Source organism: Xiphophorus hellerii, chromosome 13, assembly GCF_003331165.1.
Source record: "Xiphophorus hellerii strain 12219 chromosome 13, Xiphophorus_hellerii-4.1, whole genome shotgun sequence".
Classification (NCBI taxonomy): domain Eukaryota; kingdom Metazoa; phylum Chordata; class Actinopteri; order Cyprinodontiformes; family Poeciliidae; genus Xiphophorus; species Xiphophorus hellerii.
In genome coordinates this window covers 25,827,499-25,850,967 of record NC_045684.1, presented here as the reverse complement: position 1 = coordinate 25,850,967, position 23,469 = coordinate 25,827,499, and the positions used below count along the sequence as shown (strand labels likewise).

At 37.3% G+C, this 23,469-nt stretch overlaps 1 protein-coding gene and 1 long non-coding RNA gene across 2 annotated transcripts in view; both read right to left on the bottom strand.

The window, feature by feature from the left end:
• The window catches only part of LOC116731892 (uncharacterized), a 187,411-nt gene that overhangs the window by 78,906 nt on the left and 85,036 nt on the right, over nucleotides 1–23,469 (bottom strand). The window lies entirely within an intron of this gene.
• On the bottom strand, nucleotides 839–19,293 carry stx12 (syntaxin 12). The gene is made up of 10 exons (XM_032581775.1): nucleotides 19,159–19,293; nucleotides 18,503–18,636; nucleotides 10,535–10,604; nucleotides 8,246–8,345; nucleotides 5,374–5,511; nucleotides 4,601–4,644; nucleotides 3,921–4,026; nucleotides 2,344–2,416; nucleotides 1,761–1,843; nucleotides 839–1,684 (listed from the first exon to the last, which is right to left on the bottom strand). The coding sequence occupies exons 2-10, from the start codon at nucleotides 18,597–18,599 to the stop codon at nucleotides 1,592–1,594; spliced, it is 804 nt and encodes a 267-aa protein (XP_032437666.1). The 5' UTR covers nucleotides 18,600–18,636; nucleotides 19,159–19,293; the 3' UTR covers nucleotides 839–1,591.

Genomic DNA, 23,469 nt, shown 5'->3' with positions numbered 1-23,469 from the left:
TTTGACGGCCTGTTTTTTCCAGCCAATGAACCAGTCCACCAAATAGTGGTCATTTTTTAAAACCATGTAATCACATCTTCATGACTCAAAAATGAATATGCCTAAAAACTATTTTCAAGTATTGAAAAGGAGTGCTGAGGTATTCCATTTTTCACCGAAATAACATCTTTGCCACTTCGGCAAAAGTACAGTGACAAACGTTCAGAGGATAAAACAAATACATTCTGAACAAAATTCAGATGACCCAGCTTTCCACCAGCATTTAAATGCACCACTTTCACATGAATGTGAGGCTCCCTGGAAGCGTGAAAGGAGTGTCAAAAACCCTTGTGCACTGGTAACCTGATGTGTGTGTGAGTGAATGCAGTTTTGTCTATGTGTCATATTTGTACTCAGGTCCCGTTTGTAGGTTTGAATTTGTAATTATTAGACTTGTGAGACTGAAGTTAAAAAATCTGTGTTGAAATTTAATGTATGTGGGAATTGTAATTGTGTTTGTGTACTTTCATTTTGTATTCATAATTTCTTAATATTTGTGTGTGCATTTGACCACATATTTACAAGTACCTGGAGTTATGCACAACATGTTTTGTTATGGTTTACAAATCATGTTTCACAGACACAACTATCCAAAGTTACACACAAAAAGACTTACATGGATTACAAATCCAGTATATTACACCCACAGGTATTGGGTATATGTAAGTGTTACCTGTAGTTAAAATAATTAAATAAAATATGTAACACATACTTAGACAACTGTCAGATTTAATCTTATTTTAACTTGCATTACAAGTTAAAATAATATTCTTAATATCTGAGAATTATCAATGAAGGATAAAATTAACATTTATTTATTGAAGAGTCAACCATCAATCATACCCGTGCTTAAGATATTTATTATGCATTATGTCAGGAGTATAGAAATCAACTTAAAATATGTCATATAAAGAGTAGTTTTCCATTTAAGAGTTTACATCAACCTTCATATTCTGAACGGAATATTTATGCTAAAATTGTGTTTAGCATTTTCAACATGTATCACCACCTCACAACCGTACTACTGTGTCCCTATGAGGCTAATGAGTCAAAGCAGGATGGGACCGGCTGTTCACATCTATATCAGCAGATGCCACAACATCAACTTACAAAAAGGAACAACAAATAAACAGAACAAAACACATAAAACTTAAAAGAAAAATTCTTGACAATTCAGTTATTCCTTACAATGTTTGTACATCTGAAATACACAGCAGCTAGTGTTAGAGCAATAAAGTAAGATAAGTAAGGGAAATGAAGGAATTTCATATAGCAGACTGCTCTCAAAAATTACCTAAGTCCCCCACAGCCTCCCCAACAACGTTAAAGTAGGTTCATCCTCTACTTTACAAATCAACAGACTTAATGATTCAAGATGACTACATTTTTAAGTTGTTGAGCCCTCCATATTGATAAGCTTTGAAGATATTTTTACAGTGAACATATTTTCTTGCTCTGATAATGCCAAGTGAATGGTTGTCAGTGAGGTCAGGATTGAAGGGGTTTTGCAGTGCCAAATAGAGTACTGAAACACTGCTTGAATGAAATCAGCTTACTTGGAAGCAAAATAAATAATAATGATAAGAAGGATAAGTATTATGGAACACACTATGGCAAGAATACACATCTTCTTCCTGGATTTTTGCTATGACAGAGAGAACAGAGAGTTGATTATTGTTTAGGATTTTACAGAAGAGTGGCAAAAAAAGACAAAGACTCACCTGGTAGTACGAGGCTCTCTGGAGCTGTTCTGCTCCTCGTTCTACATGAACTTCAGCATTTTCCACATTAGCCTCAATACTGTCTGCAAAAGGCATAGGAAGGATATCACATCAGAAATAAGTTTAATTTCTCAAACATGCTCATTTTCTGAACTCTCCACTTTAACAAAACAATAACAATATTGAAACTGATAATGTACACTGACAATTAAAAAATTACTTTAGGACAATACACATATTAACATTTTTTTAAAACAATTTTTAGTTCTCTATATGCATGTTAATGTTCTGAATTATTTTTATAATTATTATTATAAACCGCCTGCTATACAAAACTTACTAAAGTGTTCCTCTAAAAATCGCAACAATTTAGCAAGCAAGTAAAATCAAAACAACTGTTTTCTGTCACTAATTTAGCATAATTACTTTAAAGGATTATGTGTAATTTTAGAAGTGGACATCTCAGTGGGCAACCACCACAATTCAAAGTCAAAAAGGTTGTTGAAAACTGTAAAACTGAACACAAGATCAAGGAATTAGAGGAGAGGGGAATATTAACAGAATGACTGCCGGTGTTACTCACCAATCATCTCTCCCTGGTCATGAATCATAACTGCCAAGTCCTTAAAGATCTGATTTACGTCCATGATATCAGACTGAAAAACAGTAAAGCAAAGACTCACATATGTACACACACTCCTCTCTGCTCCTGGTTCACCATTAACATAGCCTGCCACGAATAATAAGGCTAGTTAGCATGGCCACTGATAATGGCGGATAAATGGATTTCCTGGAATGGTGAGTTGTTTCTTCACCATTAGCACTTTGTACAATGTGGATGATTGACAGTTGTAACACCCTCCTCCTTGCTCTGACTAGTTGTTTTTGACACGAAGCAGTGCATTTCTGCAGAGGGAAATAGTTCAGAGAGGAGGTGGGGAAACTTGATGTTTTCACAGACAATCTCTCTCATACTTAAATGTCATGACACAGTGACAGTTTTAACAAATATGGAAAATACTTATTTTTGTAAAATATATGTAGGGCAGTGGCTTAAATATGTCAGCGGAGGCCACCAAGGTGTTAGATTTGTTCTTTGGGTTGTGGAACTTCTTTCCGACAACAACCCTTACAGAAATCACAACACAGAGTCTTCGAAAGCAGTGAGGTGTCATCTCACATGGACAGGGTTACATTTTTGGTGCTGTAACCCAGAGCGTGGTGCTTCGGGATCACCTAGGCAACAACGCCAGCAGCCCCGTTATGCAACGGTTTCGATCTGATAGTTTGCTAAGTGTATGACAATCTGAGTTAGAGTGAAGCTGAAGCTGCAACATATTCTTTTAGTGTCACTTTTATTGCTCTATGTTTAAGGTATTCAAAAAAAAAAATCATCAGTATCAGCTGGTGTTTGGAAAAACCCCTCCAAAAAACCAGTCTTTGACTTTGAGCAACTTTTCAGACTTTTCTACGCTGCTAACGAAGAATGATCTGTTTCTTGTTCTTTTAATTCTGCATAATAGACTTAGTAAAAGTGGGTTTACTTAATCAATATTTGCAGTGAATATAGCTGATAAAGCCTCTAAGTTGTTGTAAAGCGTTTTGCGCTTACGTCACTATGACGTCACTGCGACTACTCGTCGACTCGACTTTTATCATGTTGTAGTCAACCTAAAAAATATGAAGCTGTTCAACCCCTAGTTGTAACTCATATTATTTCAAATTCTTCAAAGAGTTATTGTAGACAGTGATGGCTGTTGGCAGAAAAGATCTCTCTTAGTGGGCTGTATTACAGATCTGTATTATTGCTATATTCTATTTTTAAACATCATGTTTTCATTGGCTGTAAGCATAAAATTATCAATTAGAAATTTCAAACATCCACTTTTGTGTAAATTAATCTATATAATTTGTTTCTCTTAGTGATAAAGTACCTGAAATAAATTGACTTTCTATAATATTCAAATTTATTAAATCAATCAACTTTATTTCTATAGCACATTTCAAAAAACACTAGGGTAGCCAAAATACATTACATTCTAACAGAAATACTTCAAAAACATACAAACATACGAAACATACACAAATAAACATTTACGTAAATGGGCCCATACGTTGATATAGAAATTGTATATCAAACAACAGTAAGCAAGTGCTCACCTCAAGCTGTCTGATATTGGTTTCTCTCTCCTTGATGAGCTCCAGATCTTCCTCTGTAATGGCCATTTCTTCTGTCTGGGTGGTAATTGGACCAAGGTCCTCTTGGCTTCTCAAACACACATGTTTAGAGGTGAAATAATAACTAAAATCTAATTTCCTAATGATAAATATTTTATTGCTCTTTGTGAGCAATAAAATGAAAATATACTTTTATGAAAACTCATTTGGATGTTTAATCTACAGTCAATCCTAAAATATGCTAGCAGAAACTTTACTTATTACACGAAATAAAACCGTCTTCTTCTGAAAGATAATAAAAATGTGAAATATGTATCAATTCTGAAAGAAAATCTTATCTACGTTTTCAACAGAAATGAATGATGTATACCTTCAATTATTAAATTGTCAAAGGAAAAAAAACATTTTGAAATCTTTGTTTTAAATACTTTCCCTTTTAATTCATTGTGTATATTTTACAATTTTTTATGCTTGGTATTTAATTAATACAATCTTTTTTTTAATTTACTTACATTTCACATGAATCTATTCAATTATACGTACTTACTTTACTATAATCTAGATTCATTTTCTATTTAAATTGACACTAAATTTCAATAAATCCTGCAAAATGTTATATTATTTGTACTTCCAGAGTAAACCTATAAGAATGAATTACTTACTTATCAAAGGAGACAAGCTTTTCATCCCGAAAACTGTCTTCATTCTGAAAGAAAATTGTTAAAACAGCTTTATCTAAATAGTAACATAGCCAAAGTCAAATGCCACTTAAGCAACAGTAGCAATATTTTGGCAATGAGATACAGCAAAAAATAAAAAGAATAATTAGCTAGATAAATGACTCCATAGTTATATAGATTCTTTAAATGAACCGATGATTAGGACTTAATCTAATGTGTAGGTACATTATTAAACACATTCTCAATGCAAACTTAATTAAAACCAGAGATGCACAACATATTGAATCATAATTGTCATTGCAATATCATTGTGATGACAATATAATTGTGACAATGTTTGGTATCATTGTCACAATGACAGGAGACTGTATTTCAATATTGTGCATTTATGCTGTGCATTTCAATAACATTTGACCAGCTGGTTGAACTCCAACTGCCCTTAATGCTCACCACAGATGTAATAGGCGAAACACTACAACCCACAGAGAATGGTGGGGACAATGTTTAATGAATAAAAGGGAAAAAGGATAAAAAACTATTTGAAGTAAAATCAAGCTTGGCAGGAGGGGACAAGTAAACCCTGGCACCCCGCTAGGGGAAACCCTGGCAACTACAAAATATATAAAGTATACTGGCATTTTATTATTATAGGTTACAGTGCTCATTTAAAATTACTTGTTATAATTGTATGTTGTAGAGTTTAACTCCTATTTAACAATCTGAAATTTGTGAAGTCACCTCTATAGCTTACTTACTGATAGATAGGAACCAGCCCTTGCTCTTGCTATTGATTCCCTCTCTTTTTCTGCTGCACGTCGCTGGACAGCTTGGAAGTTATTGAGCGCTGCGGAAAAGTCATTCATAAGCCGGTCCCTTTGGATCCTCTGTTGTCTCTGGGTGGCATACAACAGACAGTAAATGTAGTTAGAAACAATGGGTTAAAAAAAATCACAGTGTACAAGAGGTTTTATATGAATCCCACATAAATCAACAGGATAAACATTTTCAGTTTAGGCTTCAACTATCAAACAACCTTTTTTCACATTATGATTTTCAGCTCAGCTTCTTTAATGCTTCGTAATGTTTTCAGATTTTTTTTCACAATTAAACCTATCCAAACCCCAAAATTAGGGCAATCCCACATTTAGACAACCAACATTTATTTCTCTTTTTATTTCTTTTAAGTACACACAAAGCTTACTGAGCCAAAGTCAAACTGCATGTATGTACCAATAAACCATTTAACTGGCCAAAAATCATAATTAGCCAGTATTTCTCGATTATCACATTCAAATATGCGGACAAGTATGTCAACATATTTTTTCTATATTTAGTAGGGATGCTTCATTAAGGTTTCCGATACTGATCATTCATGATGCCGATCTCTGTCGATCACCGATCTTTGCTGATCAGCTGGAATGGCTGTTAATTTTTCGGTTTAGGTATAAATGATATTATGTTATCTGGCAAAATGGAAAAATTATCTGGCAATAAATTCACCTAATTTAGACAGACATATTTTAATACATATCTAAAATCTTTTTTCTTTTTTTTTTAAGTTACATGCTGCAGCTTTGAGCAGATGTTCGGTGTGAGAGGTCACGTCTGGTGGAGGTAGAGCAGCGCTAAGTCTGTGAAATATTACTACCAGTAGTGGCGGTCCAAGAGCGAGAGCAGATCCCAGTGTCTTACACCGCCAGCTCGAAGACTTGAATTATTTTTCGGATTATTTGTTTAGCTTTCTAACCGTGCTGCTAATCCGGGTGAGTGTTGGTAGTGATGCGCTGCTTAACCTGTTATCTGTTCGCTCCGGAAGTCATTGTTTTGCTGCATTGAGCCTCAATATAGTCAAACTCTGACAAGTGCTTGATTTTTAAATGCCATATTATATTCGTTGTGTTGATGCATTTTGACGTGCTGATGAATGATTTATATTTGTGGACAAAGAATTTTGGGCGGCTTTTCCATCTCAACACGCTACTCAGCGCCCGGCTCTGTCTGTACTGATAAAGTTTATGTATGTGGTCCCGGGTTGGTCGGTTGCTCTCGGGGACCCCTGGTGGCCGCGGTAGGTACCACACACTTCGCAGGTAACATGAGCTGCTGAGCAATTGCAGAGTGCATCCAAACGTCCAAACCTCCAGTCAGAAAAAAAGGACTTATCCTTCAGGGAGGGAGAAAAGAAAAAGGAAGAATAGAAAATAGCCGAGATAAAGGTTTTAATGTGCCTTGGTAATGTAATGTAAAAGATTTATAAAGCTATAGCTTGATAGCAACCTGGAACGGTCCAGTTCAACAGCCAAACATTTATGCTCGGGTCTTTGTGTTTATGTGAAGCTCAGTTTTAACTTGAAATGAATTGATTCTTCTGCTTGGCTCTGTATATTTCTGAGGTAATTTTGGCTTCAAAACGGCATGTTTGATAAAGTTTGATAACAATAATTAAAATTTCTCAATGTTTGACATTGTCTAGCAAAATGTTTTTACATCAGGCTACATAGCTGTTACATTGATGAGCTACTCTATGCTGTAGTTTGGGATATGTTGTTTGCTGATGAGCATAATCATTTTGTGGCTAAACCAAACATTATTTTTACATCAACTTCTAAGTTATGTGAAAATCATTTGAAGGCTCAGGATCAGTCCAGTACCAATCCACAGTCTCAGGGGAGAAAGACTCACCTGGTATAAATTACATTTTTAGCTACTGGAGTAATGCTTAAGAGAAATGTATTTAATCAAAGAATGTTATGAATATGTGTGTAGAGCTGCACCAATTTCAGTTTTCTGGCCGATCCCTGGTTATCGATCTTTAAAAAGCCTGACCTGCCCATTTTGATTTTGGCTGATATGAATTTTTTTTTTTGTCTGAAATTTCACTAAATATAGCAAGAAAGTCACTGAGTTGGCAACAGTGGGGTGAATACTGTTAACTGTAAACGTTCAGACCTGACCTGGTGGGACGGTCTGTCAGTCAAACCTTTCGCTGTAGAGCAGAAGAGGAGAGAGGCTGATTTTTAAACCTTTGTTGACGAAGATATGATTAGGGGATAAGATCAGCTTCATATGTAAGTATCAGCAGATCACGATCTCCCAAAATTAAGGAAATCGGCGCCCAGAAATCAACTGGTTGATAAATCAGTTGGCCAATAAATGTATCTTATTATACATGTATATAATGTAAACAGCACTGCCAGAGATGCAATAAGTTTATAGCAGGTGTGTGAATGATCTAATGATGAGACTGCTGATTTCAGCCAGTCCACATTGTTAGCAGAACTAGAGAGCCCCAAAACCAAATTTCACTTGTGGCAGCATGGAGGCTTAGGCCGGTCCTGATTATTACCACAACCACAGTATCAGCCCAGAAGTCTCGGTACTGGAGACTCTGAGACTTATTCCAACTTGTCTTCTGGCACTGGGCATTGTTTCATGTTGATTAGGTTAAGGAGGTAAACAAAACAATTTGAAAAATATAAGAGTCAGATATTCAACTTCTTGTTCTCAGAGGGTTCTCATGCTGATAGGTGATATCAGCATTTTCCAACTGAGTTTTATTGGGGGAAAAAAATTTAATCAGCTTTAAAGACGAGTTTGATGCATTAATAAATACACATTGACACTCACTTGTTCTGAGGGTGATGATGCCAAAGGGACTGAGCCCAACTCTTTAAGATGCCTGTTGGTTTCTTTAGCAAGCTGGTTGGTATAGTGCTGTATTTGCTGCCTGTAAAAAGAGGAACAGTTTCAGTAAACTGAGCTTTAGACTTCACTTCTTAATACACAGTTAAGATTAGCTTTTCAATGCACATGGAAAGGTATGAAGACTGAGTATTGCTCAGTGGTGGTCAAATTAAAGAAACAACGCAGAGTCAGGAGAAGGCTGCCTAAAAACTGTCATGCTGGCTCCTTTAACGAGTTAAGCCTAGAGCACTAGGTGCTGCATCAAACGAAAGGGGTCAGGGGCGGACCACACAACAGACACAACAGACCGATTAGAACTATTGCTCTCCGGAAATGAAGGAGGGGCTATTTCCTATATAATCCACAGTCTCCTGTGTATATTTTCTTTTGAAATCTCTCGATATCTTCTCCTTTATGAAGGAGGTCCACTCTCAGAATGTATTTGAACTTCTCTCCTTTATTTCAGAACAATTCACAGTTCTTAAATTCTGTAGTTTTCTGTGTACTTCTAAATCTGCTCCTTATTTGCATCTTTTGTGTTCTGTTACTGCCTAGGCCTGTCGCGATAAACAATAAATCAATTAATTGCAAAATAAATTAAAACTATCGACCTCATTTTAATTATCGACTTTATCGTTTCTTCTGGCCTCTTTCTCTTTCTGTTCTTCTATTGATGCATGCTCATCTATAAATATCTCATTGACATTGGATAACTTTTTTATATAAATTAACACTCCCCCTCCTCGGCCTACAACTCAAGGTACATCAATCATATTAGTTGAAATATTATCAGTTAGCCAAATTTCACTTAAACATAAAAAATCCAAGTTAGAAACAGTCGAGCCAGAAAGATTTTCAGAAAGTGAGGCCGCTTTCCTTGTCTGTTCGAGGCAAGCCTACCACGTGCGGTGGTAGGCTTGCCTGGTAGAGATTACAGGAATTCCATTGTTGGCTTGTATCTTTGAATTGTTGCTCCATCAATCCGTCAGATAAGTTGTCTTTGCATTGTTGCTGCGTCGATCCGTCAAATGAATCCTAAGTTAGGATTATACTGGGTGAAAAGGCTTTAAAGTTAAAATCGTGGGAGGCAAACACGGAGCCCAACCAACCGTGTATCACCATCTTGAGCATTCTTCACCAGCTTCAGATTCTTGTTATATGAAGAATCTGAAGCTGCTAAAAACAATTTTAGAAAACACAATATAATTAATTTTGTAATTGACAAGGCCCCATTTTTTTATTTTATTTCTATGAACAAAAAAGGGCCCCTGTTGGCCAGCAACAAGGGCCCCTGGCCTGTTGGCCAAGGGGCCCTGTCAAGGAGGATGTTATGTGAAATTGTAACAAAGGCCACAGTTAGATCAAGCAGAAGGAATATGGGTAATAAACCAGAGTAAACAGCAAGAAGTAGATCATTAGTAATTTTAAGAAGTGCTGTTTCAGTACTGTGAAGTGGACAGAAACCAGATTGGAATTGTTCATATAAATTATTGCTGGATAGATGAGAATGAAGTTGAACAGCAACTGTTTTTTCAAGAATTTTAGAAATGAATGGAAGATTTGATAGGACAAAAATTATTGAGGTTATTGGGATCTAAACCAGATTTTTTTTAGCAGCTGTTTTGAGGGCCAGGGGAACAACACCATTAGTAAGTGAAGAATGCATATTTTGGTGATGATAGGGGACAGAGAGGGAAGGGTAACTTTAACAAGAACAGTTGGAAGATGATCTAAATGACAGGTTGAAGATTTTGGTTTTTGAATTAATTTGGTGATGTCATTGACTGAGGGGAGGCTGAAGACTGAAAATGAATTAGTAGGGACAACTGAAACTGGAACACAATACTAAGGCAACAGTGGATAAAAGTTGTTGGTGGATATGCATTATCTTAGAAGAAAGAATTATACCAGTGTTGCAAAAATCAGAGGAAAACAGGTGGGAGGGAAGGAAGAGAATGTAGCGGTTTGGTAATATTTGCAAGCATATATACTGTATATATATATATACAGTACAGACCAAAAGTTTGGACACACTTTCTCATTGAATTCAATGAGAAGGTGTGTCCAAACTTTTGGTCTGAACTGAGTACAGACCAAAAGTTTGGACACACAGTTGTGTCCAAACTTTTGGTCTGTACATATACAGTATATATATATATATATATATATATATATATATATACATATACACACACACACACAAACTTATATGTATACATAGGTTGTACATACAGACGATCTTGAAGTTCACTGGTGTCCTGTTTGGTCCCCAATTGGTTCACCATGGTCTTGATCTGAGCAGCTATGATGAAAAAATAGAAACAAAGATTAGCATATTTAAATAAAAGCAGTACTCTTCAGTGTCTATGGATGACAAAGGGCAGTAGAGTAAAAGAAAAGAATCAAACCTTTAAATATGTATATAAAATAAAATGACACAAATTTGGAAGGAAAAGCCAAGTGCCATTCCAACTATGGCATTCTAATTATTGCTATGTTTGGGACTGTTCTGATTATCCTCAGAAGTGGCTTCACCCAGGAATACCCAATGCCAGCGTGAAACTGGCAGGTCGATTTCTGCTTTATTGGGACAGAACTCCAGATTCCGGTAAAAGCAGAGGGGGTGGACTCTGTATCTCACATGTCCCTAGGTAATGGCACATGTGCCAAGATAAATATACATGTTTATAAGGTGAGAGAAGGAATCTAGGAATAAGGACAGGAATATCCAGTCCTTATTCCTGGATAAAGGACTTCCTCACAAACCAACCCCAGACTGTGAGACTTGGCCCTCATCTCTCCTCCACCTGCACACTGAGCATCATAGCTCCCTATGAGCCTGAAACACCTGGAGAATAAGAATATTCATGTGCAAATGTCATTTCTGGACTTTAGCTCAGCATTCAACACAATCATCCCCCAGCACCTGGTGAGCAAACCAGCTCCCCTTGGGCTCAACACTGTCCTTTGTAACTGGCTGCTGGATTTCCTCACAGCAGACCCCAGTTTGTGAGGGTCAAACTGGGGTCTTCTATTTATCATAGAATAGTGGATTCTATGATAAATAGAATCCACCTGTGTGTAATCTAGTCCCCGTATAAATGCACATGCTCTGTGATAGTCTCAGGGTTGTGTTTACAGTGCAGAGAGCATTATAAAGACCAAGGAACACACCAGGTAGGTCTGAGATACTGTTGTGGAGAAGTTTAAAGCCGGATTTGGATACAAAAAGATTTCCCAAGCTTTAAACATCTCAAGGAGCACTGTGCAAGCGATCATTTTGAATTGGAAGGAGTATCATACTACCGTCTGACACTCCTTCCATTTCAATATGAGGCAAATCAACCAAGACCTGGCCGTCCCTCTAAACTTTCATCTAACAAGGAGACTGATCAGACATGCAGCCAGGAGGCCCATGATCACTCTGGATGAACTGCAGAGCTCTACAGCTGAGGTGGGAGAGTCTGTCCATAGGACAACAATCAATCGTACACTGTAGAAATCTGGCCTTAATGGAATAGCGGCAAGAAGAAAGACATTTCTCAAAGATATCCATAAAAAGTCTCGTATAAAGTTTGCAACAAGCCACCTGGGAAACACACCAAACATGTGGAAGAAGGTGTGCTGGTCAGATGAAACCAAAATCAAACTTTTTGGCCACAATGCAAAATGATATGTTTGGTGTAAAAGCAACACAGCTCATCACCCTGTACACACCATCCCCACTGTCAAACATGGTAGTGGCAGCATCATGGTTTGGGCCTGCTTTTCTTCAGCAGGGAAAGGGAAGATGAAAAGTTCAAGGGGGCCTGAATACTTTTGCAAGGTACTGTATTTACAAAATGGGGGTGTTGCGATTCATTTGTGGAGCACTTGCTTGAAGGTAAACTTTACACCTTAGATGCACATCAATGCCAATTTAGACTTTTAGCTACTGTGGAGTGTAACATTAAAACATGCATTGCTTCAACTGTATCTATAGTAGCTCTTTTCTTAATTTTTTTTGTAAACTTCTTGGCACAGCTCTGTGCTCCTTACACTGGTAGCATGACTGCATCACTTCAATGTTACACTGGCTCATGGCCTCGCTGTGACTCACTTGTCAGTTCACAGGTGGTTTTCAAATGCTTTGGCAGTGCTGTAGTCGTGTCAAAGCAGCAACTTAAATTGAAAAGTGTTTTAATGTCAGTCTGGATGCTGATCGCGTCCAGGGAAGGCCAACAACGGAATATCGCTCTTGTAAATATGTAATTCCTAAAATTACAGTACCTTCACTGTGTATCCCTCAGAAGGATTAACCCATTTAAATAAAGAAATCCTTCCATGCATGATAGAGAGCGCTCATTTTACAGAGTTAACACCAGCAGCGGTTTGTTATGCAACGATACTATCAACACTTATAAATTTTACTTATCAGCATACCGGGACTGTTTTCGTTGTGGTAACAGGTTTTACATCAGTCTTCCTTTTCTTATCTATACAGTCCCTGACAGCTCCGCAGGGAGTAAAAAAAGAGAGAAAAAAGGGACGTGTACGTTACACAAAACTCAGAAACAAGAAAACCGGGATATAAAGTGGAGCAAAGAAGGAGATGTGACGATACGCGGAAAATCTGGTGCAGATCAGCTGCTGTATCTGATGGAATAACCTTGGAGGTGAAATGGAGTCAAATTACAATTTAATGCTATTGGGCTCTTTAGAGGTTCACAAAAGTCAATCATAAAACGTTTGGTGCAAATTAGATGATGCATGTATGATTTAGAGACGACCATATGAAAGTGGCGAGGGATTGAAATTTGCCATTTGGCCATTCCACATGGTTAAGCCAGTGTCATTTTATGTCATTTGGCACAGGTTTAAGCCTATATGAATGAAAGAGTAAAAGTAAGACATGCAGCAGAAAATATAGGTGACTTCCTGTTGGAAGTGGGTGGGGCTAAGGTGATATCATGCAATTGTATTGAGGGCCGGTCTGTAATGAGAAATAGAAAGTCTGATGCAGGTCTGATCTTGTGTGTGGAAGTTATTGCACTTTAATGTTTCTTAGCAAATTGTCAATGTTTGATACGTAGGCTGCGTTCATACTGTAGGCTGAAGTGACCCAATTCCAATTTTTTTGACGTAAGGCAACCTGTATCTGATCTTTTCAAGACAGTCTGAACAGCACAGATTAGATTCTTTTCTAATGCGACCCTGGCCACTTGCATATCCAATACGTATCCGATTCAAATGCGACCTAATGTCCAGGTCGCATTCATCTGAACTGAATGTTACTGATACTCAGCAAATCTCACTATTCTGCGTCCTGATAAGAGCAAGCGGGAAGAATAACAACAACCCCAATGGACTGTAATGAGGATTATGTCGTTAATATGCTGGCTCCAGCTGGACAACAACTTCAAATATGTAAGCTATATTCCACTGTTAGCAACCATGTTTACTTCTGCAAACATTGAGCACTACTTCTTTTTATGGCGGTTGGCAGAACACATAGAACGCTGACACTATTGAGCTCTCTACTGCGCATGCGGGACACTTTCAGGTAGTTTGCCCGTTCAGACTGCAGAACACATACAGGTCGCATATGTGTGGCAGTGTGAACGGCACGGGCAACAAAAATCCGATTTGGCAAAAAAATCGGAAATGGGTCACTTCAGGCTGTAGTGTGAAAGCAGCCTTTGCCACACCCATATGCTTTGACGTACGAAAACTCATTTAATAACTTTTGACCTTCAATGCCTCAAGACTCTGCTGAGTGATTCTGAAGTCTGCATCTCAAAAACAGTAGGACGAGTTTGATCAGATACGACGTCTATAAAAAAAAAGAAAATGGACTTTAAAGCCAAACGTATGGCAACGGCGTCATCTGTGACTTCCCCACGCCCACCCCCTTCACCAAAATTTCTTTGTGCTTTAAAGCAAGTGAGACCAACTAGTTATCTGTGTTCTGACACAAGGTCATGTTAATTAGATCAACGGGGTCAGAGATGGAGCTTTCCAAGTAAAAAAAGTCACTTCCTGTTCTGAGGGTGCGGGGCTTAAATGACGTCAGACTATGATGCCATAGGATCGTCAGGCATCACTCATGCCCAGTTTGGTGCTAATTGACCTTTTTATGCAGAAGTTATAGGGTTTCATTTTCTTTGGCGAGTACGCCAACTTCGGCGCCCAGACTTTTTTTCTTGATTTGGGGGGGATCTACCTACGTACCAAGTTTCAGATCTCTACGATCTACAGTTTCTTCTATCTCACTTTAGGGGGCGCTATAGAGCAGTTTGGCCACAGCCACTTGTGATTCAACTGGAATCCGAATATTTTACTTGGGGGACAATTTTGAGTCAAGAATAGAGTTTTTGAATATGATAAAGCCCCCAATTCATTTGACGGAAGCATAAGAATAATCGGCATAATAATAAACACTATAATTACAATAGACCTTTGCAGCGCTTAACTGCTCAGGCATAATAATAAATAATAATCAGTGCAAGTAGCCTACATCTTCTGTGATGGGGTGGGGGGTAAGGGATCTGGATAATGGATAGGGGCACGTTGGCCCAAAAAAGGTTGAGAACCACTGCTCCAGAAGATCATAACGGCAGCTAAGAAGATCATTGGCTGCCCTCGCCCTTCTCTGATGGACATTTACACCTCCCGCTGCCTCCGTAGAGTCAAAGCCCCAAGAACAGCTCCCACCCTGACTTCAACCTGTTTGACCTGCTACCCTCAGAGAGTCGCTATCAACACAAAGACAAACAGACTCAAAAACAGCTTCTTCCTAAAGGCAATTAACATTGCGAACTCTCACATGCACTACTTATATGGTGGTTATATGTGTATATATAAATGTAATTGATTTAAGAAACATAAATTTCACCATATATATGGTGATATTTACAATGTGCAGTGAAAACAGTACATTGTTTGCATAGTTTTGGAGCTAGCTTTAATCTCATTGTAGATGTGTACAGTGACAGACAATAAGTTCTAATTTCAACTGGTGAGGTGGCGCAGGCCAGGAGGAAGGATTTTCTATTAGAGCCCATCTGAGTATCCGAGTCTCCCAGTCAGGGCAGTACAGTCTCAAGACTACTGGGTAATTATATATTACTGAAAGACCTTGTTGACAATACTTTAACACAGAATTATAAAGTCTTAAAAACAGGAAACAAAAAATACGATTAAAATAAATAAACTTTTTGTACTTCCATTATATCCCAACTAAGTAATCAGGAACTTAAAACACTGTGTAATGCTAGTCACATTTATAGCTACTCAAGGCACAAATAAACTAAATGCCAACATTTAGTTTATTTGTGCCTAGATCTTCCTCATTACCAGGCTGAGGAAGGTCTAGAATTTTAACATTTATTTATTGCATTTATTGAGAATGACAAAAATTTGATTTAATGGTTTCAGCATAGATAAATTAAAAGATTTCAAATTGTTTAATATTTAGTTTATGATTTATAGGAGCTGGCAAGTTCACTTCGTAAAAGAACATTCTTCATAGTTACATTGTTATGTTACCATAGCTAGAATCTGATGCTATGAGTTTAATCTTTGTGTTTGAGCTCGGTTTGTTCACAAATACATAATCTCAGTAAATTGCAATGATCAGTGATGGCTTTTAAGCTCAGACAATTAAACTTAGGCCCCTCTCCCAGATTCCACTAAATCTATATGAAAATACTGTTAGTGGTGTTCTTGCCAGGAAGAGGGGCACCTAACTCAAATTCTACTCAAGACCCCAAACATCCCTGGGCCAGCCCTGCATGACGAGAGCAGCAGCTCTCTGCTAAATTTAAGGGACAAACAATGAAATTAGTAGGAACCTACCTCTTCCATCCCGTGACTGCTGAGTTTTCTAATACATCCAAACTATTTGGACTATTTTGAGTTATTTCCATAGGGAAATATGGCCACCTATCAGTTTTGGTTATGTATTTTTTGTGTTAGTTGTCTGAATGGTTAACAAAGAGCTGTTTTTATGTGCAGTCCCATCTCCACATTATACAAATAAACATGAACATGCATAACGGATATATTTTCAAACAGGTTTTCGGTACCAAAGTTAAGAATAAACACATTTCTGGACATCTGTAGTCCTCTGTAGGACTACAGATACCAGAGGACTACAGATGTCCTTAGTCCTCTGGTATCTGCAGCTTTTCTTTTGAGTGACTTGGTTTTAAGCAAGTTTTCCATCGTTATTTTTAACACCATCCTTTGGTAAGCTAGCTGTAGTGTTGCACTTTGAGCTCACGTCACAGCAAATGTTCATTTACATGCAGTACCTCACAGATGACTGAGGACCACCAGTGACCACCAGTGATCCAGGGACCACAGTTTGAGAAAGACTGCCCCAGAGGGATCCCTAAGATCTCAACATGTTCTAAAAAAAACTCATATCCAAGCAGTCTACCCACTAAAGTTTATTATTTTATTTTTTTAATTAACTTTTTTATTTTATATTTAATATTCATTAACATAACAGGTCAAATTCCCACCCATACCTTACCCACACAAAATTGGCACATCATAAAACAATTACAGTACACAGTCAAAACAACAGGAGATAAATACACCAAATTGATCCAAATCTTTTCACAAATATACAAGAAAAAAAACAGTTACACAAACAACTAAGCAGTGGCAGGTCTGTTATTTGCAGTCTTTCATTGAAGAAATTTTAGTCTAGTGTTCCATATCTTCTCAAACACATTGACTCTATCTTCATTGTAATATCTTAGTATTTCCAGATTTGCACAGATCAAATGTGGACACAGAGTCCTTCTTCCAAAACCTCAAAATCAACCTTTTAGCAATCACCATGCCAAACAAAACAGGAATTTTCTCACTTTTAGTGGCTAATCGCAAAGCACTGGAGGCTCCAATAATGGCAATAAGTGGTTCTGGGTCCCATTGTTTTCCAAAAAACAAATGTTGAAAAAAAGTGAAAGATTTTCTTCCAAAATGAGTGAAGCTGAACACACGACCAGAAGGAGTGTGTCAAATTACCAATAGCAGTCTGGCACGATTACAAATTGGAGACACACTTGTAAAGAAAGTGCTCAGCTTCTCCCTCCAGTAGTGTAGTCTATGTATTGTTTTGAACTGGATAAGATTGCGTCTGGCATTGACTGAACAGTCTTGTATACTTTTCAAACCCTCCTCCCACACTTCATCAGGTAGCTGCTGCTCTAACTCTTCGTCCCATGCCATCTTCATTCTGGTTGTGTCTACAGGCATACTATTAAAGATCTTATAAAAGTACGACACTGCCCCTTGATTGATAGGATCAAATTTATTTATTGCCTCCAGGGTTTTGTGCTTGGTTAAAGCTCCAAAATTTGATAAATTTTTCCTAACATAGTCCCAGACCTGCAGATAACAGAAATAACTTGACAGGGAAAGATTATATTCAGAACATAAGTGTGCAAACGTTCCATTAATATATATATACACAGTACAGACCAAACATTTGGACACACCTTTTAATTCAATGAGTTTCCTTTATTTTCATGACTATTGACATTGTAGATTCACACTGAAGGCATCAAAACTATGAATAACACATGTGGAAATATGCACAAAACAAAAAAAAGTAAAACAACTGAAAATACCCCTTATATTCTAGTTTCTTCAAAGTAGCAACCTTTTGCTGCGATTACTGCTTTGCACACACTCTGCATTTTCTTGATGAGCTTCAAGAGGTACATAGTCACCTGAAATGGTTTTCACTTCATAGGTGTGCCCTGTCAGATTAATAAGTGGGATTTCTTGCCTTATAAATAGTCATGAAAATAAAGAAAACCCATTGAACTAGAAGGTGTGTCCAAACTTTTGGTCTGTACTGTACATACATAGTATGTACAGTGCAATCTTTGAGAAAAATATGCAATAAACTCCTAATTGTTAGTGCAATTTGTTGATTTTGCGTGAATTTCTACAATAATTCTCAAGAAACCGAAGGGCCTGATTGATATAGATCAGTTCCTCCAGGACTGAGCTATGTCAGGGGCAGGAGCAAGCAGATAAAAACGGCATTGATTTGATTGACAACATACTATTTAAGCACACTTAATGTTTAGTCTAGAATCTAGAGGGCCACATAAAGCCCTATGGTGGGCCGGATTTGGCCCACGGGCCTCGAGTTTGACATGTGCATTACAGCAAGACCAAGGAAAGAAAAACGCTTACTGTTTTGTGTGATCTTCTGGATGTTTGAGCTGCATGTCTGAATGAGAGTGCTGAAGTCTCTTGCAACAGGGCGAAATTCTGCTTTTCCGTAAGACATGTTTGAGACAGACTGTTTCCTCAAACTTAATATATGACTGCAAAAAAGAGTGGAAGAACGAAAACTGTCACAAGCCAAGTAATATGACTTTTCCAGGATTAACACAATGCTACTCAAAGTGTTGGGAATGTGAGAGTTACACTGCTAACATGTTGCTATCCTTTTGGGAAACAGGGCAGACGCTTCCACACAGGTCTGTGTGAGTTTAGAGCTTCAAGTTTTAGAACCTGAAGCTCTAAAGCTTCAAGTTCTGTTGTTTCAAGGTCCTCTTATTATCTATAAAGATAAAAATAATAATAACCGCCAATGCAATAGGTTCACCGTTGTTTTAATCAGTTCTACTAATGAAATTAGTAAATGTAGCACCTTACACATTAATATAGTTTCTAATGACATAGTTAGCTGAGTTGACGTCCTGTTAACGGAATGTTAAAACGAGATATAAAGCTGTTAGCTGCTTAGCTAACCGCTTCAAGACCGTCATGTACGGTTGTTTACAGTCGTTGGTCGAATAGGAATAAAAAGCTCTGCTCATAAATAGGTAAGAAAAACAACATACCTAATGCTTCTTTTGCTTATTAGATTGTTGAAAATTAGCACATATGAGGAGAGATTAAAAATATGTTCTGCTGCCAGGCGTCGTACAGAACCTTATAAACTGTCACCAAACAGAACCACCCAATTTACGCTAACAACCAATAACATAAAGCAAAATAAACACACCGGCCAACGAAAATCAAGTGTCCCACCCACTTAACTATAGCTTCCAATCCAATCGGCAAAACTGGTAAATGCTTCCTGGTCTATAACATTTTACGTAACACGATAAAAAGAAAATAGACACATATACATAGATGTCGCCTTGGAGCAATGTGTCGATGCATTCGCCATATTGGTACGGGAGGCTTTCTTGTTAAAGCGTGGCAACCAGTTTTTAAGTAGCTAGGCTGTGTTTTGTTTGAGTTTCGCTTACAAAGTCGCGATACTTTTAGTGTATATATATATATATAAGCAGCTGATTGCTTACCGAATGCTGTATCTAGGTATTTTAATAGATGTTTACCTTTGAATTAACAAACTTAATTATTGAGAAAATCTGTGTAATGCATGCTTTATTTCTGGTCTGATTGTGGATTTTACCATATAAAAAACATCTCTTTCAAACACCTTTGCATCAAGAATATTTTATGAGAAAAGTGTGAATTGTTCCCAATTAGAGCATTTGCACATTTTACGCTTTTTTAGAAAAGACACAAGAAAATTAAATAGACATAAGTTACAGAAACTGTCATAGTCTATTACCTTTAATGTGAGAATTATTCACTCATATTTTAACTCAGAAAATTCATAAAATAAAAAACAATAAATAATACATAATTATGTTTTTTTATTCTATTTTATTTCCAATTTCTTTAGCATAATTTTGGCACCTGGAGCACCAGATGTGGCAGGAAAACCTTTTCACCTCTGGAATTTTGTCCAGAGATTGTTCACCTTCTTACAACACCTGAAAGAAGCACCAGTTTCTGTTATCTTTACTCTGTGGCTTCTTCATTTACAATTTACAACAGGCAGGAGCTGTGGCACACGACTGTGGACGTCGTTAATCTTAATGTAAACTTTGGAGATCCAGGCGACATCTAGGTGTGTATATCTATGATTTAAAAAACTGCACTACAGTACACAATTGAACGACATGAACTCCACCCAGTGTAAAACACGCAAACAGCAAATCAAACAGACTCAAAAGGAGCAACTCTGGGTCTTGCGTTGGGTTTTGTTTATTTGTGTGTTTTTCTGTTCCTCTTTCATTTAATCAGTTATGATCTAGTTCACTTTAGTTCAGCCCTTCATAGTTATTTTAGTTTCATTATTTGATGTTACTTATGGTTAGATCTGTCTCTCTTTTGTTTTTCTTTATTTCAGTCCTCGTATGGTTTTTTAGTTATATTTATAGTTATTTTGTTATTCTTGGTCAAGTTATTCTTTAGTGTTTGCAGGGTCGGCCCAAGGCATAACAAACTAAGCAGCCGCTTAGGGGCCCAGGGCCACTAAGGGGCCCCCTCAGTGGAGCTGATAATATATATTTGATAATGTATGAAGAAATCATTATTTTGTGGATAAAAAGAAAAAAAAAATTGCTCTTGGGGGCCCCTGGTCGCCGCGTTAAGTACTGCACGCTTCGCCGGTAACATGAGTTGCAAAACAATGCCTCAAAAAACAGCTTATCCTTCTGGGAGGGAAAAAAGAAAGAGGAGAAATAGAAAAAAGCCAAGATAAAGATTTATTTTAATATGTCTTGGTAACGTAATGTAAAAGATTTGTAAAGCTGCTAATAGAAAATTACCTTGATAGCGACCTGAAATGGTCCAGTTCAACAGCCAAACATTTATAGTAGGGTCTTTGTGTAAGTGTCAATAAAATAATTTATTTCTTGGAAAAAAATTATGTTTATTTCTAACAGTTAGGATAATATATTTTAAGTTGTTTGGTTCACGTTTTGAGATTTGTGTAAAATTATTGTATTTTATTTCTTGTCAAACTATTTTTTTGTTGAAAGTTATCGCGAGATTTGCGTATATGTGAAAGGCTGTGAGACTTGAATAAACAGAATAAACAGAAACCTGGAACAGAGCTATGTGCAGCAGCCTCGTGTCTCTTGTAGCTGTCAAGGTATTTTGTAATTATGTTTGTAATATTTTTTAAATTTATCAGTTATGGTGTATTAATTACTTTATATTTTAATTGGGACGACGAATAATTAATCTGTTTAAGACCTCTGAAGTGGCAGGCGTCCACGAGGTAACTTTTGTTAAAGCACGTGTCACCTGTCTGTCTGTAAATGTATCTATATCTAAAGCTTTGTGTTTTATTTCTATAGTTTTCACGGCGTTTAATAAAGAACCTGTCTAAAGGAAGCCGTGATAGTGTTGTCACTTTGGAACTATTTTGTGATTGTATGAAAACTAAGTTTGAACTTTAAATGAGTCGATTCTCATGGTTGGCTCTGTATATTTCGGAGGTATTTTTGGCTTGAAAACGACGTGTTTGACAATATTTGATAACAATAATTTAAACTTTTCAATGTTTGACATTGTCTAGTATGTTTTTATTTCAGGCTACATCTGCTACATCGAAGAACTGCTCTATGCTGTAGTTGGGGATATGTTGTTTGCTGCTGAGCATTATCATTTTGTGGCTAAACCAAACATTATTTTTACATCAATTTCTAAGTTATGTGAAACTTCTGTTAAAATCATTTGAAGGCTCAAAATCAGTTCGGTACCAATCCACATTCCAGGGGAGAAAGACTCACCTGGTATAAATAAAAGTTTTAGCTACTGGAGTAACGTTTAAGAGAAATTTATTTAATCAAAGAATGTCATGAATGTGTGTGTATGTATTCCATCTTAGGTTTGGCCGCACCAATTGCAGTTTTCTGGCTGATCCCTGGACACTGATCTTTAAAAAGCCTGATCTGCTGATTTTGACTTTGACTGATATGAATTTTTTTGTCTGAAATGTTGCTAGATATAGCAAGAAAGTCACTAAGTTGGCAACAGTGGGGTGAATATTATTAACTGCAAACTTGCAGACCCATAGCCAGCCCAAGGCATAAGCAAAGTAAGCAGCCGCTTAGCGCCCCACAGCCACCCAAGGGCCCCCACAGTGGAGCTGATTTTTTATTTTTATTTTTTTTAGTAACAATTTTTATGTCATTATAATAACAAAAGCACAAAATTTCCTCATGAAGTGTTTTGCTTTACATATATTTGATGGTGTATGTAGAAATCTTTATTTTATGGGAAAAAAAGGAGAAAAATGCTCTTGGGGTCCCCCTGGTGGCCGCAGTAGGTCATGCACGCTTCGCCGGTAATTTGAGCTATCGTGCAAAGTTGTGGTGCGCATCCAAATGTCCAAAGCTCCGGCAGAAGATAAGTAAGCAAAACAATGTCTCAAAAAAGGACTTATCCTTCACAGAGAAAGAAAAGAGGAAAAATAGAAAAAAGCCAAGATAAAGGTATGTTTTAATATGTCTTGGTAATGTAATGTTTATAAAAAAGATTTGTGAAGCTGCTAATAGTAAAGCTTTATAGCTACCTTCATTAAATTTTTAGCTATTGGAGTTACTCTTAAGAGAAATTATTTTAATCATAGAATGTCATGAATATGTGTGTAGGGCTGCACTGATTGCAGTTTTCTGGCTAAACCCTTGTTACCAATCTTTAAGAAGCCTAACCTACCAATTTTGATTTTGGCTGATACTAATTTTTTTGTCTGAAATGTCGCTAAATATAGCAAGAAAGTCACTAAGCTGGCAACAGTGGGGTGAGTATTGTTTACTGTAAATGTTCAGACATGACCTGGTGGGACGGTCTGTCAGTCAAACCTCTAACTGCAGAGCAGAAGAGGAGAGAGGCTGATATTTAAACCTTTGCTGACAAAAATAAGATCAGTGGATAAGATGCACTGATACTTCACATGTAAGTATCGGCTTACTTACATGTGAAGTAGGTTGTGGGATCGGCCCACAAAATGGGCCGATCCCACAAAATGAAGGAAATGGGCACCCAGAAATCCACTGGCTGATAAATGTATTCTATATTATATATGCATAGGATATGATGTAAACAGCACTATCAGAGATCCAATAAGTTTATAGCAGGTGTGCCAATGATCTCATATTCTAACTGTTGATTCCAGTCGGTCCACATTGTTAGCAGAAATAGAGGCCCCCAAAACCAAATTTCGCGTAGGGCCCTATGGAGGCTTGGGCCGGCCCTGTGCAGACCTGACCTGGTGGGCCAGTCTGTCAGTCACACCTCTCACTGTAGAGCACCAGAGGACAGAGACTGATTTTTAAATTTTT